This window comes from Mus caroli, chromosome 11 (genome assembly GCF_900094665.2).
Source record: "Mus caroli chromosome 11, CAROLI_EIJ_v1.1, whole genome shotgun sequence".
NCBI lineage: Eukaryota > Metazoa > Chordata > Mammalia > Rodentia > Muridae > Mus > Mus caroli.
In genome coordinates this window covers 60,488,900-60,506,478 of record NC_034580.1, presented here as the reverse complement: position 1 = coordinate 60,506,478, position 17,579 = coordinate 60,488,900, and the positions used below count along the sequence as shown (strand labels likewise).

At 39.8% G+C, this 17,579-nt stretch overlaps 1 protein-coding gene across 5 annotated transcripts in view; it reads left to right on the top strand.

Annotated features, from left to right (window-relative positions):
* Map2k4 (mitogen-activated protein kinase kinase 4) overlaps positions 1 to 17,579 on the top strand; it is a 96,191-nt gene that overhangs the window by 53,581 nt on the left and 25,031 nt on the right. For all 5 annotated transcript variants that reach the window (XM_029483392.1, XM_029483391.1, XM_021176402.2 and 2 more), the window contains one exon: positions 14,218 to 14,337. In XM_029483392.1, coding sequence (XP_029339252.1) covers positions 14,263 to 14,337 — 75 coding nt within the window. In that variant the 5' untranslated portion in view covers positions 14,218 to 14,262. The remainder of the gene's footprint in view (positions 1 to 14,217; positions 14,338 to 17,579) is intronic.

Below are 17,579 nucleotides of genomic sequence, written 5' to 3'. Positions count from 1 at the left end.
AGGTTTTAAACTTCTGGCCCCTTCACTGCCAAGGTGAGTTCAGGCTGGGCCGCTGCACCCCTGGGAGCAGGGCAGTGCTGCTCTGAGCCAGGCGGGAGCTGGAGGAAGAAGCAGCACAGTGGGCTGGGCAAGGTGCGGGGCTAGGGCTAACAGCAGTCTTACTGAAGGTTTCCTGGAAACCACACACATGCTGTTGCCACTAACCTCAACCTTACTCGGTCCTGACCGGCTCGGCTTCTGTTGGTTTATTCCATCTCTACTCAGTACTGCCCTGTTCCCTGGTTTAAAAGTTGTATCTAAATGTGTACCTTGTGATAATACTGTCACCTCTGTCCTAATTGTGTTGTGCCATTTAATTTGTTCATTTACCTTCTTCCCTAAAAAAGGCCAGAAGTGGAGATTTGGTCTAAATTATACCCAGCAAGCCTCTGTACCTGTGATGAATTGACAGTGTTCATCTTGCTCTTAATGGATTTGCATAACTGTACTATGTTTGTTCAGATGTTTAAAAAACATTATGTTCTGTTTAAGATACAGTGCACTAGCAATTTGGGGGCAATCTTACAAGAAAAAAACAAGATATGGCCATATTCTCACTAAACTCACAATACCCATGAGAACAAATGCCATCTCAGTTTATAACAGTTGAGAGTGGCTTTGCAGATAGTTTAATTTAATCCTGTCTGTCAAAATGGCCTGCAGGGATGACACTGAGAAGTGGGTCTGTCTCCCAGTTTTAATGCTATCTGAGGCCTATTGCAGCAGCATATTGAAGGTGTTTGTCTCCAGTGTTCAGTGTTTCCTCACTGATGGGTCATGTCAGGATAATGCTAAATTAGTGTTGAGGAAACATTTTATGTTTCTCTCCAGCTTCTTGGTTTCGAACATATTTTTACAATGTGGAGAGAAAGGTGCTTTTGGTAGGAAAAAGTATATAAATTCATAAAATTCTGCATATAGTCCACAGACCTCTAAAAATGCACAGCCTAGGACCTCTGCTCTAGAGTATCCATGAAAACAAAATGAGCCTCTTAGAATTTGAAATGGTTTCTCTATTGTTATCTTGTTCTCCTGCACTGTAAGGGGAGCAAATGATTGGATTTAGATGCTTCTGCCAAGTGTTCTGCTGTCCTTGTGCGCTTGTCTCTCTCTGTGAGCATCCGACATCAGTTGCAGGGGTGGAGGGAAAGCTTCATGGACTGCACAAGTTCTAAATTCTCCCACGTAGGAGGGAAAATACTTTTAAAGATTATTATTGATTTTTTTCCTAGGTTTTGTGTACTTCATCTGTGGTGCTTAGCACCATATGTTATTTAGTCATGTGGATAAACGTTAAAATGAGTAAAAGACTTTAAGGAAAAAGAAAGCACTTCATTGTGACATTTCTTGTGACTAATTTGATCGCATTTGGGGTTGTATAATGGTTAATCAAGTGTTGAGAGTGAAAATGTTGTATTGTTGTCCAACACTCATAATATATTAAATAAATACTATTGTAACACAGTGACTCTTTTGAGGGTGACGTTTGCAGTGCTAATGTGAATCCCAAGACTACAGTTAGGAAACCTGTACTTGTAGCTGTCAAATGGACACTTTCTAGCTGAACTGTTTGTGTGCCCCTTTAAGTAATGGAGCACACATAGCAGCTTGGGGCATGAGAAGATAGCAGTAAGGCATAATTTGACAGATCAGGGAATGTCATTTGATTCCATGACTTCATTAATACTGGAAGAATAAGTCATTTTGGATCATTATGCCTTAATACCAGTTGGTGAATGATATATGTCACCTCCTTTGGAATTTTAAACATGTATTCCTTTAGAGAAACATAGTCTTTTATCACAAGTCATCTTGTAGGCACACAGAGCACCCTGACAAGTATGATTATATAGAAGGGATGAGTGGGTGAGGACGAGTTAGATTTGGTATGTTGTAGTTAAAGAGAGACAACCACACAGTGAGTAACTTTTCATTGTTGTTAACTGAGAAACATTTCCTGAAATAGCCCAGTGCTTGCTAGCATCTGAACATGTATTTTGGTACTGTGGAGAAGGATGGCTGTATTGGGTATTAAATCTACCCTACAAATTATCTTCAAAATGTACTTTAAATAGCTGTGCAAAAGTGGACTGTGAATTTCTTTTCATGGTTTGATTCCTCATATTTACTTTTGAAAAAGCTTTTGCTCAGATTCATTAGCTATGTACAAGAGATGTATGAAAAGTGTCTTCCTAGTTACCTGAAATAAGTATCTCAAAGACTAAATTTGAAAATCAACTGAGATATAATCAGATTCAACAAGGAACATATAAAATGTGTCCTTTAGACAGTTTCCAGTATGTTCACAGGAAGATATGGACATTTTTAATCTCGAAGCTTTAATTACACTTAGTGGGCAAAGACCAATTGCTTGCTAGTGAATGTGGCTAATACAATTTGCCTGTCAACCCATGCCAGGATGATTGGGCCATAGCTGTGTAGAGAGAAGTCTTTGTTGGCAGTGAGGTCTCCTAAAGTGTTGTAAAAAGAGGGCAGCTGTCAACTTTTAACTGAGTATTCCTTCATTCTTGACTTTGATCAGTATTCTCTACAAATGACATTTATTTAATGTCCAGTTATATTTTTTAAATTAAAAAATTCTAGAACAGATTCATAAAAACAAAACAGTCATAATGAGATTCTCTTTTTCTCTCTCTCATACACACACACACACACACCATGCAGCACTAAAATTCAATTAAAAATAATCAGTTATCCCAAATTTATCATTTTTTATGGTGGATACAAATTTGTTTCTTGAAATATACAGCACACTCTCTATTCAAATATTAATTCTTATGTAATAAGATAGCATATGAGAAATTCTAACTATAGTAATAACTATTTATTATCATTTACCCATAGCTCTCTTTGTCCCCCATTCCAGTATCCACTGCTGTGTTCTCAGCTTCTGAGAGAAATGTTTTCCAGGCTCCACAAATGAAGCTGCAGTTTGCCTACAGAGCTGGCTGCCTTGTGGCTCACTCAGAGCCTTCATGACCAGGACTCCATTCTGTTGTACGGATGGGTAGTATTCCACAGTGTGAATGCACATAGCATTCTTTTTATCTACTTCTCTTAGAAATTAGATGTGCAAGTTGTTTTTGTCTATGGATGTTGTGAACTGCAGCAGGTTTTGAGGTTAATGGCCTATTTTTCTCAATGGCAGGGTAGTCACAGATTGAAACAAACATGAAGTCACTATCCTCTAAGAAAAGTCAGTTTCTCTGCATAATTGTCTACAAGAGTTGTTTGTAGTAGGTAAATATCAAGGTTTGGACTCCGTCAAGTAGGACTAGGTTTCTTAAGTAAGGTTAGAGAAATCGATGTCTGGGAGAAACACCTAATACCAGCAGGATGTACGTAACCAGTCAGAAGACAAGGCATACCCTGGGATTTGGGAGGAGAGGAGAAAGAGCAAATTAGGTGTCATACAGTAACTCAGACTGACACTTGTATATGGTGACCAGCACCACTTGCTACTATGAGAAGGAAGACAGACATGAATCATCCAGCTAGGCCTGTCCACAGTAAGTACTGCATGCCCAGAGAGTGTGGGGATTATGGTGTTGTCTCAGCCCTCTGCTTGGAGAGTTTTCTGGGCTAATCAGGAAAATAGGCCATTTGTTTACAATGCATGCTTGTACCAGACTGCCAATGGTGTGATAGTGTATGTTAGGGCTTCAGAGATTTTCTTTTTGTTGCTGGTTTGCCTGATATGTCTCAGTTTTTTTCCTATCCTCAACTCTGCTCCTTTGCTTTTCCTGTTTTATTAATTTATTCTGTTTTATTAATTTAACTATTTTCAGTTCGGGACTGGCCACTTGATCTCTGATATTTGGATGTTGACCTCAGTGTTCTTGAAACTAGAACCTAGATACTTAGTGGGAAGGACAGTGTTCCCTGCAGCTCAACCCTTGCCTACCATCTGCTGGTTAGGTAGGTCTGCCCTTGGTGCAGTATGTACTTCTGCAGGGGTATATAAACATTTACCCTAAGTAGAGCACTAATGACAGAGCAAGGAAAGACTCCTGCCTAGGGTTAGAGGACTGGTGTGTTTATTGGAATTACTTACAGGGACACGGTGAGAGATTCCTTAGAGGAGTAGGAGAACTTGGGGAGTTGTAAAAAGCCCCTCTCCAAAACTTAGGGGAAGCTGTATCTCTGGTGTTCTTTGAATACCCTTTTAGGCAGTTCAGCCTACTGGGGAGAACAGTTGTTACTGTTTGTATATCCCCCAGGGCTTTGTGAGTCTTCTAAGTTTCAGGAGTTTTCTGGGCTGTTTACATTTCATTTGTTTTCTGTATCTTAACCTTCTGTCCTCTCTCCAAGTTGGAAATACTTAAGTTTGAAGGAAATCAAAACACAGTGCTCTACTTTTTTCTCTATCTCAATGTTTCTGCTTTCTATTAATAATGCCATGTTCTCTGTGGAAGAGATAATTGATATATTTGATTATTTTCTTCCATCTACCACTGAAGATTAGGCTACCGTGCTACAGCAACAGTTATCTACTCTCAGGAGCTTGACTGGCTGTGAGTCTGCACTAAACACTGCCCATTGCAAGAAATAAATTTCTCTTCATGAGTCACCTAGGCTGACAATAGCAGTAACCTGTGGTTGTAAATACAAATGTTATAAAGACAAATTGACAGGCACATCATATCTATTTAACAAAACAAGTTGGGTTTTTCTTTTTGCCCCTGTCCTTGGGGTCTATTACCTCATGTGTTTTTGCCATAGGCTATAGTAGCAGATTCATGTTCCCTCTCGTGCAGAGGGCCTTAAATCCAATCACAAGGCAGTTGGTTGTACCCATGACAGTTGTAGAATGCAGTCTTGCACCAGTCAGCACATCTTAGCTGACATGTTGCTGGTATAGGTCACAGGCTCCATAACTCAGCAACACTGTCAGTGGCAGTTAGCCCCTAGCCACCTACGTACAACTACATAGTACCGTCCTGTACCATAGCAGTAAGCCAGCAGGGAAAGGACTTCCATTCATTACAGTCCTAGTCTGATTCCTTCATGTCTGAGGCAAAGGCAGTGGTGTCATCAGCATAGTTCTAGTTCTGGCATGCAACCAATAGCAATGGCAGTAGCTTTTATGGCTTGTGGGACTCAGGGCCTCCCTGATTGATAACTGACAAAAAGGAAGCCCAACTCCTAATACTGATTTTTCAACCAACAACATTATGGCTCCTGAGAGTACCATTTGCCACTCAACAAGGTGCTTTCATTTAAGCTCCGTAACTATACTCTTTACTGTTCTTCCAGATGCTTTTAAGATACTTGAGGGCTAGCTAGCATTATATAAATGAACCGTTTTACAGAATGTAGACAGGATCCTGAAAGCCTGCTATCTAGTCTAAGCAAGTACTAGTTTCTTGGCTGGCTAAGAGTATTTAAAAAGAAAGAAAGATTATCCCAGGTCCAGAGCAGCATGAAAAGATCTCATTTGTCTCAGTCCTTTCCTGAGTGTTGGGCAGGTGAGATGGCTCAGCAGGAAAGGCCCCTACTGCCAACGTAATGGCCGTAGTTCATTTCCTCTGACTTGTGTACACCCCCAACACATACACACAGAGCAAATATAATGTAGGAAATACAGAATAAAGAAAATAAAAAAAACTACAAATAACCAGTGTTGGGTACAGCGGTGTGGAGGAGAAACAACACCCCATTTGACCTTCTAATAGAGTCCTTGTCCATGAGTCATATCCACTGACCCATCATGGGGTACCGGGCTTTTACTTTGTCCCTGACGGTCTCTGTGGGATCATCTTGCTCCAGTTGGCCTGGTTTAGTCTCAGGGGGAGCAAGGCCACATTTGTGACTGGAGCTGGTGCTTCAGTTTTGACAGGCTCAGGGTGGCCCTTGCTTTTGCATTAGCTACATCTGGCTTCTCAAAGGGTGCGAAGTCAAGCAAGCAGTATTCACTCCTTGAGTTGCGTGACTTTTCCTAGGTAGAAGAGAACATTTTATTTACCCCAGATAGGACTCCAGGGGCAGACCAGAGAAGCAGCTCCACCCAAGTGTAGCTCCGTGAACCAGCGTTCTTTAGTGCTACTCACAGGGAGCATAGGTGAGGGATTACTTATAGAAGTTCTGGTGACTTCGAGGCATCCATATCACTGAAAGGCCCACCTCAGAGTGGGTGGTGACTCAGCAAAGCTCCATTCCTTGAGTTCCCCGCACAACTTGTGTATGACAGAGCCAGCAGGAACCTCCTCTCTGGCTCTGTTTGTATAACCCTAGGGAGGGAGTGTGTAGGTGGGGGCACTTATCCATCTTGTGAGCTTCAGGAGCTTCCTGAGTCTTTTAAGTTTATTCTCCTTGTGACCCTTCTTCCTTGTGGGAAGCCAGGAATGGTAAAAGTACACTTTGGCTGTTTCTCCAACACTCTGCCAACACTTCTGTTAGAAGTTCCATCAGTGAATGGTTTTGGTGGAGGTTGATGGTCAGTAATCACTGGGGGAGAGTGTTTATTTTAGTGTTTATTTTATGTCTTACATATTGCTCTGAAAATCTTTAATGGAATAGTGACAGACGTGACTTTGGTGAGAAAGTTCCCTTTTGATATCATATAGTGCTTTGTTAAGCAATTAAGACCATAGTGATGACATTTGATTATTTAAATCTGGATGGGATGTAGAAGTCATGGCTGTGTTGCTTGATTTGAGAAAGATCTCTGTTATCCTGTGATCTCATTTTATTGGCCAGATCATGTGACTAAATTAAGAAATCCATGATTACCTTAGAGGTATATTTCCTATGCACAGTACAAATTGAGACTGCCCAAGAGTAGGGATTCCACAGATATGACAGAGCTGCCTCCAGTCAGGCTGGGTTTTGAATTAAATCTGTGCTTTTTCTTTTTTTTTTCTTTTTTTTTTTTTGGTAGCTCCAAGTCAGTGGTTTTCAGTGTGAGTTCCTTTTTGTAAAAGTTTTACATGAGACTCAGTAAATAAAATAGGTAAATCAGTAGAGGTTAGAAGAGGCTGAGAATATACTAAGGTAGTAGAATGTATTTAAGCATGCCTCAAGTCCTGGGTTCAGTCTTCAGCATGAAACAAACAGATAAATAAAATAGAATGAGAGAAGGGGCTGGGACCATGGGAAAAATGATAGCTCTTATCTACGAGTTTTGGAAGCCCAGAGAATACCCGTTCAAAGGCAGTATTAGAGTTGGAGTAAGGTAGGTTGGAAATGCTTGTTATAGGTAAATTTTAACCAGGCCATTGTGTGTTTCAGATCATACTTGAATCTAGTTTCTAAAACTGACCATTGCTTAGTAGACCCATCTGAATTGGGTACTGAATTATATCCCAGCATGCACAGCTATTTGGAGAAATACTAGGCTTATCATAGCTTTCCCTCCTTGCGTATATCTGAGCTAATATTTGGTAATTCTTAACTCTTGTGCTGTCTTAAACCTTGCCCCTGATTATCCTATAGATTTGGCTCATTGTCTCTTTTAATGTCATAGGTACAGGAACGATGACATGATCTCTACACCTTAGAATCCTTAGTCCTGGCCAACATTGTGCTGTTTGAATGTACATGATGTGCTTAGTGAAAAGGAAGAACCCCCTTTATCAAGGCTTATCCAGCTTGTTTCATTCTACTGTCCTTACTGTGGTGGGATACAACATATTCTCCCAAGTTCTCAGTGCACTAGCCAGTGTCTTTAGTGAGAAAAATGGGAAATACGAATTTTAGCTTATCAATTTGGTGAAGTAAGCCAAGAAGTTTATAAATTGGTTTCATTTATAAAAAGACGTCAGCGAACTTTCAGCTAAAATTCACATTCTTGTGCACTTAGTAACTGCAAGTACCCTTAGTAATTTCATACTCAGTAGACACCATTTATTACTTCTGGACATGAAAACAAATGTTGGATCTTTGATCTACATTTCTTGCTCATCTCCGTACCTCACATTCTCTGTTTTGGATGATGCCACCATCTCTTCTTGTTGATCATGGCACTATGAGATGTCTTGGAAAGTTAAGTATGTGATCTGTGTAGAGACTTGAGCAGCTTAAGATAAACTTGTTCAGCAGAAATCTGAGTCAATAGAAGACAGAAAATAAAATTCTTAAGATTTTGTGTGTGTGTGTGTGTGTGGTCTAGAGGAAGGTTGTGTGGGGTAATGGGGCTCTATCAGGTAGAGCAGGGTGCGGGGCATCTGCTCTTGCATCTTCTTTGCAGACACAGCTGTTAGCAGCAGATGTTTAGTAAACAGCAACGTATATAAATTACGAGGAGTAGGCACATTTCCTTCCCTCCCTGGCTTCCTTTCTTCTCTGACCCTCGGAGTTTTTCCCCTCCCCTTTTCTCTGTTTCTATCTTTCTTTCTTCCCTCCTTCTCCATTTTCTCACTCTCTCTTTTCCTCCCTCCCTGCCTCCTTCCCACCCTTCCTTCTTTGTTCCTTCCTTCTCTGTGGAGAGTTTCTCTGTGATATATTTGCTTAATCTAACAACTGGTTTTAGAATTTTTGCATAGGTAGTATTATCAGTGTCAACACAAAAGGTAAAACAGCTATCATAACTGGATTTTTAAATTTTTGTCATGGGAGTAGTTTGTTGTTGTTTTTGGTCTTCACACAAATTTGAATTTGGAAGCTGCTTAAAATATGGAATGCACATATTTTGATAACATGGCAATAGGAACTTCTGTAGAGGAATGGGCCACATAAAGAGGAAATGGCTATTTTCTGCATTTGGTTGGCAGTACATTGAAAATACCATTTTGCTTGTTAATGGGCAATGGATTGTTTGAATCCTCTCTCAGATTGCTTTACCTGGGCCCTGGGATGATGTGAAAAGTTTATGCACTGGTTTCTTCAGCAGTTCCTGAGCCTATCGCCTTGCTGAGCTTTCTTGTCCGTGCCCCCATTTCTGACCAGAAAACCTACTTCTTTTACTTTGGAGTACCTCTGAAAGATGGACCTATGCATCAAGGATGAAATCTAATTTACCTTAATACCTTCCTGTACTGTCCTCTGTACCCTCAGCTGAGCCATACAGAAACTTGACAAACATTGGTCACACAAGGACTTAGGACTTGTCTGTGAGGACAGGGCTGTGACCGTCCCCATTCCAGAGCCCCTTTATTTTAGCCTCTCTATGTACATTTTCTTCATTTCAAAACAAAGTGACAGAATTGACAGCCATGTTCCGTGTTTGTTCTCCTTGCTGTTTCCAAGTCCATGGCATGGCTGCTTAACTGAAGTCAGTGCTTGATCTTCTCAGCTCTAGATTCTGGTATGATTCTTGACTCATATCCTTCTCGCCTGCAGTGTTCTATGTGTCATGCACTCTGTGGAGCTACAGTTTCTAATCAATAGCAAACACTGCTTGCCATCTTTTGGAGGTTTTGTTTGTTTGTTTGTTTTTAACTCTAGGTTATCTTTGGAATATGTAATAACCCAATTCCCTCTCTCCAGACAGGAATGGAATCAGGAACCCAGAGGCCACTGCACACACATACATAATCTAAGAGATAGAGCTGTCATTCTGCCTCACCTTTGCTCATAGCTTAATGTAGTAGAAAGGAAAACTGGGTTGACATGGTAAGACCAAGTAGTTGTCCACCAGACAAAGAGAGTCATTTAGGTAGGCTCTGGCTGCCTCTTGAAATGCGGAGATTTTGGAAAATCCTGATTTCAGTCAATGTAAGGGATAGCCTTAATCAATTGTGGCTAGAACCAGCTTGTGTTTATTTAGCATTTAGCAAAATGCTTCCTGGCGACCCTTGTAAAGACAGGCTTTGTCTTAGTCACTGTTTATTGCTGTGGGGAGACACTATGACCATGGCAACTTTTGTAAGACAAGAAAGGCGTTTAATTAAGGGCTTCCTTAAGGTTTCAGAGGGTCCATTATTTTCAATCGCAGGAAGCATGGTAGCATGCATGGCTGCCATGGCAGGCATAGTGCTGGAGAAGTAGTTGAGAGTTACATCCTGATCTGCAGATAGAGACACTGGGCCTGGTGTAGACTTTTAAAACCTCAAAGCCCACCCCCAGTGACACACTTCCTCCAACAAGGCTAACCCTCCTTTTTAAAGAATACTACTCCCCATGACTAGGCATTCAAATATATGAGCCTATGGAAGCCGTTCTTATTCAAACTACCACAGACTCATAAGAGGAAAGGAAGTTCCTGTGAGCCTTTCTTACTTTATTTTCCCTACATATTCATCCTTAGCCATAGTCAACCTTCTTTCTTACTTTCTTTGTCACATATAAGTCTTCTTAACTTTACTCTCACTGAGGGTTTGTTTATCATCCTGCTCCTTCCTTGCACTCTGGTTCTTTGTCCTCGGCCCTGGAAATAAATACAGACAAAAGTGGAGGCTGGGAATGGGCACAGTCATGACTCCATCAGGTTAAATTTGCCAGTAAGAAGGGGTCACCATAATTTCCTCTGGATCCCATGCTGCTTATCTCCATCCTGTTGCTTCTCGGCCTCCAGTTCCAGCCCCTCCTGTAGTTGTAGGTTAGGAGCTCCTCCCACTCCTTTCCGTGATAGCATGCATCTTAATTTACTTGAGAATTCTCCTACTATTTGGTTTGTCACTAGCCATTCATTTCTCATGAGTGCCAAATATGTGGGAGGTGTGGGGCAGGGTTAGAAAAGCATGGTGCATTGTGGGAAGAGCCAGCCACCTCAGAGGTCTGAGTGAAAATTGAGAGGACAGCTGCTACTCTGACGTTTTATCATTGTTCAACATCAGTGAAAAGGGTTGTATTTGTACTTTATTTAAATCTAGGTTGGAGAAACACAAGGCACTGGGGGCTGCAAATGTGGCTTAGTGGTAGAGCAACTGGCCAGCCACATCATGGAGAACCTTCCCCTCCCTTCACAGTCAGTCCTTAATCCCAGCCCCAGGAAAACAAGTGCAAAGATGAAGCACTGCTCACCAAGCTCAGAATTTGAACCAAGGAACTCATGCATGGTTTCTAAGAAATGTTCATTTATTTACACCTTAAATATAGGCTGAGTAAGAGTGGCCAGCCCACTCAAGGCCTGGGCTCTCCATCCTTAACTACCTCCAAACAAACTCAAGGTATTCTGCACAAGGCCAGTGTGTTAGTGTTAAATTAGTAACTTCTAGCTGCTTCATTATATTAGAAAACAGAATAAGCTTCCAACAGCTTCTTAGGAATTGGGCCGAATTTTCCCTGATATTTCATTATAAATGAACTTCTTTAATCATGAAATGACTTTTTAAAGTGTTTCATGGTCTCTTATAGACATTTCATCCTATTCTTTGAGTTAAAAAAAGGGGAGAAGAAAAGATAAAGGCTGTGTTGCCCAATCTAATATCTGTCTTATTCAGCTTATATTTAAGATGTAAATAAATGAACATTTCTTAGAAACCATGCATGAGTTCCTTGGTTCAACTTCTGAGCTTGTGAGCATTGCTTCATCTTTGCAGTTCTCTTTTCCTGTGGGTGGGGTAAGGACTGACTGAAGGGAGGGGAAGGTTCTTCCTGATGGATTCAGCTTTATGGGAGTTCAGCTCATGTTGGCCTCACTTGTTGCGAATGGTAGAAACTTTTCCCATGCTACTGTTCTCATTTCCCATAAGCAAGTGTCCGGTAGCAACTGTGTTACTACTAGACTTATATACTCATTATCCTTAGATATTCTCTAACCTGAGTTATTTATCAAGAACTAAAAGTCATTAACTTGAATGTGCTGTTAATGTAGGTTTATCCTTGTAGTTAATTCTCCTTTGGGAGGACTGGCAAGCCTCTTGAATTGGGTTAGTTTGTTAGGTTTTCATTGAGATAAATGTTACAGCTCAACCCCAGAACTTTACTGTAGTTACTGAGCAATGCTTTCTCAGTTCAGATCATTCAGGTGGAGTCCCAGCAGTGGGCTACTCACCTCTACCCACAGTACTTGAACAAAGGGAGATGGGAAGGAGGCAGGAGTCTAGTGCAGAGTGTCCCGGGCATAGCAGGGTCATGCTGACCTGAAGCCATCCGGCAGCTGTGTTCCTTTATGCACAGAAGTGAACTGAGAATGGTATTGCAGATGAGCAGATTCTCCTGCCAAAGCTTAGAGTCAAGGAACTGTCCTTCATTCTGGGTAGTCGGAACAATGCTGCCAGAAAGCTCAGCTGGGCCCATGCCTGGAGTAGGAGTGGCATGTTTTCTTTCTTTAGTAATGGCAGAGTTGGGAAATCTGCTTCCAGAAGTCAGACATGGATGTGAACTGTTGTGGTTTTTACTCTAATGTCCTTTTTTTAGACTTGGACAAATTTTATAAAAATAAAAAAAAAATTTACAATCATGGAATCTAATCATGTGTGTTAGTATTTACCTGTCTAGACATGTAGCTAGAAAAAAAGATAGAAAATTAATAATTAAGAAAAAAAACTTGAATAGTAAAAATTCATAAACTACTGCATAGAAATCTTTCTCAACCAGAGGGTAGTTTGAGATTTCTCTTCTTCTTTTATTTATCAACTCTTTGTTTTAAATTCAGATGTGTGGAAATAAGAAAATTCTTTGAAAAAAAAAATCATGTTGACTACTTCTACAACCACCCAACCAACTTGTATTTTAAACTAGAAATAAAAGTTAATTCAAATTCTTACTGGTTATTAATTATTAATGAAAATTATCTCTGCCATATTTTGAACAAATATAAACCACTTGTCTGCTTACTTAGACTTTTAACAAATATTCTTTTGGAGCAAGATAATAATGTTGATTTAGAAGCAAAGTCATTCATATCACACTGAAAATATGAACACAAGAGTGAAAGAAAGAAAAGGTTCTCACCTCTGAGGGGACAAGTTATCTTTTCTGTCTCCCATTCTTACTTTTATCTTTATTTCTATGACTGTGGTATTCAGTGTAACATTTTAAATTAAAGTCAAGACATTTCATTTGGTATGAAACACTGTAGATAGCAAGGTATGCGTTTAAGTAAATACGTTTTTAAAGTACATATTTGGAGAATATGGGATTGATGCCTGGTGTAGTGTCAAAACATAAAACTGAGAGAACCCACTTCTGTTCTTTAACTGCTTGTTCTCGTGTCACATGGAATACTCTTTTGTATCTCTGCCTCTGGTTTCTCTTCTGTAAAATGGGCTCAAGAATTTAATTGACTGCCTTCACTCCTTGCAAGAACATTGAGGACAGATACCTCGAAGTCTTGGAGGACAAAATGCTACCTTGTATATTTTTTGATACTAACTTACCTTGTAAGTATGTGCTTTGTGTTGTGTACAGTGACACAGTGTGACATTGTGAACTTTTTTTTAATGAGAATAAAACTACTTTGCATGCTTTAATGTTAAACTGTATTTCCATTATTAATGTCTTATATTTTCTGAACTTGATTCTGTTCTATCTTACTTACTAGTACATTGGGGAATGTTCATTTGAAATCATATGTATTTTATAAGATTTATGATTTTACATATAAATCTTATATATTTTGGTTAGGACCCTGCCCCAGATCTGTACTATACAGAGGACTGTCTTTTCAGCTTAGGAGTAGACAAAAGGAGTCCTCTGTTTCTCCATTTTAGGATTTCCTCCAGGTTACACTGACCTGCATGCAGAACCATGAACAGAAAGTGGGGAAAACTTCCTGTTTTCAACATAGAGGAAGTTCAGTGAAGGAAGGGCGGTCAGGATTTGAAAGGCTGAATTCTCATCTGTGTGCTTCCCATTGCAGTCCTCATCTTTCCTGCCCTGGACTGTTTCCCATCTCAGTCTAGTGAATGAAGATGCTGCTAGGTAGTTAAGAAGGCTGTTGTTGCATTGCATGCTAGAGCCTATACAATTCTGAGATGATGGTTAAAAATGTATTTGTGTGAAGCAGCCTACAATTAGTCAGGTGAAAACTTCTATACTCTGATTTTCTTTGTATTTGCATGTGGGCATAATTCTCAGAGCCTCAGAGAGTTATTGTATAAGCCTCACCACCTCAGTGAATGTGTGACTTAGAGTCCTGTGCCCTTAAAAGAGTTTCTGAGTGCTTTTTTGTTGTGTGATCAAACTTACAATTAATAAGTATAAGGAAACATGATAATTTTCTAGCCTGGTTAATATTGTGAGGTTTAGTAATTTTCAGTACTACGGAAAAGGTTTTACTCCAGTTTCTAAAACTATTCTGTTTGCATGACATCTGTTGTTATTCTTTTCCAGAGAATTCGGTCAACTGTGGATGAAAAAGAACAAAAACAACTTCTCATGGATTTGGATGTAGTAATGCGGAGTAGTGATTGCCCATACATTGTTCAGTTCTATGGTGCACTCTTCAGAGAGGTATGGGGAACCCGCTTGGGTTTTAGCTGTTAAATGCATATCTAACTTGGATGAGTAAGAGGAGGGTAGGATTAATTCCACTCTTCAGCACAGTGCCGCACATTAATAACAAAGTTGCCTCTCGTTATAGTACAGAACCATCCTGGTTAACTTGCAGGTTCTTTCTGCTTGGGATTGTTTTGGGATTCCACTGAAGTTTAGACTTAAAGCTTCTTATGGTAACATCTATCTATCCACATGTAAATATTTCTGTGTCTTTGTGGTTGCTGCTTCTGACTGCCATTGGTTTTTTTCCTTTATGTTTTCTATTAAGATGTGACACATCTCTGTGTCAGTACTTCAATGTAGATTTTTAAGAATTATTTTGTTTAATTTTTGGGGGGGTTAGTAATGAAATGTGTGTTATGGTGACATCTTTAGTTTTTAAAAAATACATTTTAACTAAAATAGACTTTGTCACTTTCCCCCTTGCTTTTCCTCCCACTAGCCTCCTTTATAAGTGTATTTCATTACAGTTTGTTCTCTTTTTGTCCCACCCACCTGTCCTTCCCTCATTCCCGTCCTCCTTCTGGCTGATCACCTTCCATTTTCTAAAGGTCCCTCTTTCTGCTCTCCTGTCAGTGTCTCATTACATCGTCCTGTTCACTTCACCCTCACCTTTAGACCTCTTCCTCTCCTCTAAGTTCCTTTTCTACTTCTAATGTGTGGTGTGTGTGTGCCTGTGCACATGTGCACGCGTGTCTGTCTGTCTGTCTATCTTTTATGTGTGGCAAAAAATATGCAGCCTTTGCCTTCTGAATCTGGCTCATTTTGAGTCATATGATTATCCAGTTTTATCCACTTTCTTGTGTAGGCTGTAATTTCATTCTTTACAAAAGAATTCCATTTGTGTTTGTACCATATTTTTAAAAATCCATTCATCTGTTAGTAGACATCAAAGCTGGTTCTGTACCTTGACTGTGAATAGTGCAACAAAGACGTGAATATGCTAGCAGCTCTGATAGGCTGACTTAGATCTTCAGACATATACCTAAGAGCAGGGATGGCTGGAGCAGATGGTGTTTCTACTGCTTCTGTGTTGAGGGGCCTCCATACTGTTGCCAACAGTTTATAAGGGTTACTCTGTTTCAGCATCGCCATCAGCATTTATTTTCTTGATGACAGCCATTTTGACAAGGTGAGCTACAACTTCAAAGCAGTTTGAATTTGTATTTCCTTGATGGCTACACATTTTGAAAACTCTTTTTCAAATGTTTCCTGGCCATTTATATTTCTTCCTTTGAGAACTATTTATTAGCTTACTCATGGATTAGCTGTTTTGTTTTTTTTTTATTTTGTTGTTAGAGTTTAATTTTTTTGAAATTCTTTATAGATTCTAGATAGTAATCCCCTGTCAGTTATATCACCAACACAGACTTTCCCCATTCAAAAAGTGGTCTCTTTGCTCTGTTCATAGATTGCTTTGGCATGTAGAACCTTTTTAATTTCATGTAACCCCATTTATCAGTTCTTATATGCTGCTGGAGACCTTGTTTAAAAAGACCTTGCCTGCACCTCTCTGCTTGGAATATTCTGAATATTTTGCTTGTTTTCCTTTAGCAGCTACAGGTCTTAGATTAAGGTCCTTGCTTTACTCTGTATTGCATTGCTTGTTTTTTTTTTTTTTTTTTTTTTTTTTTTTTTTTTTTTTTTTTTTTTTGTTGTTGTTGTTGTTGTTGTTGTTGTTGTTCAGAATGGAAAATGTAGAAGAAGAAAAGTTTTTTCTTTTACAGTGAATATCCAGTTTATTGGCACTATTTGTTGAAGAGGCTTCTTTTGTAATTACATTTTAACACATTTATCTAAGATTTGATGGCTGTAGCTTTCTTGATTTATTTCTGGGTTCTGTCTTGTAGACCATTAGTGTCTGTGCAGTACAATTATTTTTGTCAATTGAGACTCTGTGGTATAGTTTTAGGTCAGATATTAGGATGTCTCTAGCATTGTTCTACATAGTATTACTTAGTATTCATCTATTTGTTAGCTTTTTGTTTGTTTGTTTTGCTTTTATACTAGTTTTATGTGATATTCCACTGAAATTTTTAGATGGAGACTGTCTTAGTTAGGCTTACTATTGCAGTGATAACAACATCATGACCAAAAGCACCTTGGAGAGGGGAGGGTTTATTTCACTCACAGTTCCATACAACAGCTCATCATCAAAAACAGTGAGGGCAGGAACTCAAGCAGGGCAGGAGCCTGGAGGCAGGAGCTGATGGAGGCAGGCCATGGGGATGAGGAGGAGAGGGCTTGCTTCCTATGGTGTTTTTAAGCCTGCTCTTTTATAGAACCCAGGACCACTAGCATGGGGTGGCCTCACCCATAATTGTCTGGCTTTCCCCCCCCCCCCCCAAAAAAAAAAAAAAAAAAAAAGAAGAAGAAGAAGAAGAAGCAGGAAGAACCAAGACACCGCAGACAGCGCTTGCTTAGTGTTTCCTAACCGTGAAACACTTGTCCAGAAGCGCCATACTTTACAGTTAGCCTGCCCCCCCCCCCCCATAAATCATTTATTAAGAAAATGCCCTACAGACATTTTCTCAATTGAGACGTCCCTCCTCTCTGATGACTCTAGCATGTGTCAAGGTAAGATAAAGCTAGCCAGAACAGGGATTATGCTGAGCCTGTGATTTGCTTTGGGTCATGTATATCTAATCTTCACAACGTTAATTCTGCTAGTCCATGTGCTTGAGAGGTCTTTCTACCTTCTAATATAGTCTTGAGTTTCTTCCAGGCTTTCAAGTTTATCCTTTTGATTAGGGTCATTCACAGGTATTTTATTATTTACTTTTAGAAACTGTGATGAATAAGGTTTTGTTTTTTGTTTTGTTGCACCCATTTTTTTTTCTGGACAAATTTATTACTGGTATATGGTATAATTGAAGAATACAAAATGCAGTTTATGTCTTAGTTACTTCGTGATTGCTGTGAAAAAATACCATGACCAAGGCAACTTACAGAAGAAAGAGGTTTGGGTACCTTATAGTTTCAGAGGGTTAGAGGTCATGACCATCATGGTGGGGAACATGATAACATTCAGCAGGTGTGAGCATGGTGCCTGAGAGGTAAGAGCTTCCATCCTTATCCGCATGCAGCAGATAGAGAGAGCTAATTGGGAATGGCATGGCCTTTTCAAACCTCAACGCTCACACCTAGTGACACATCTTCTTTAACAAGTCACACCTTCTAATCCTTCCCAAATAATT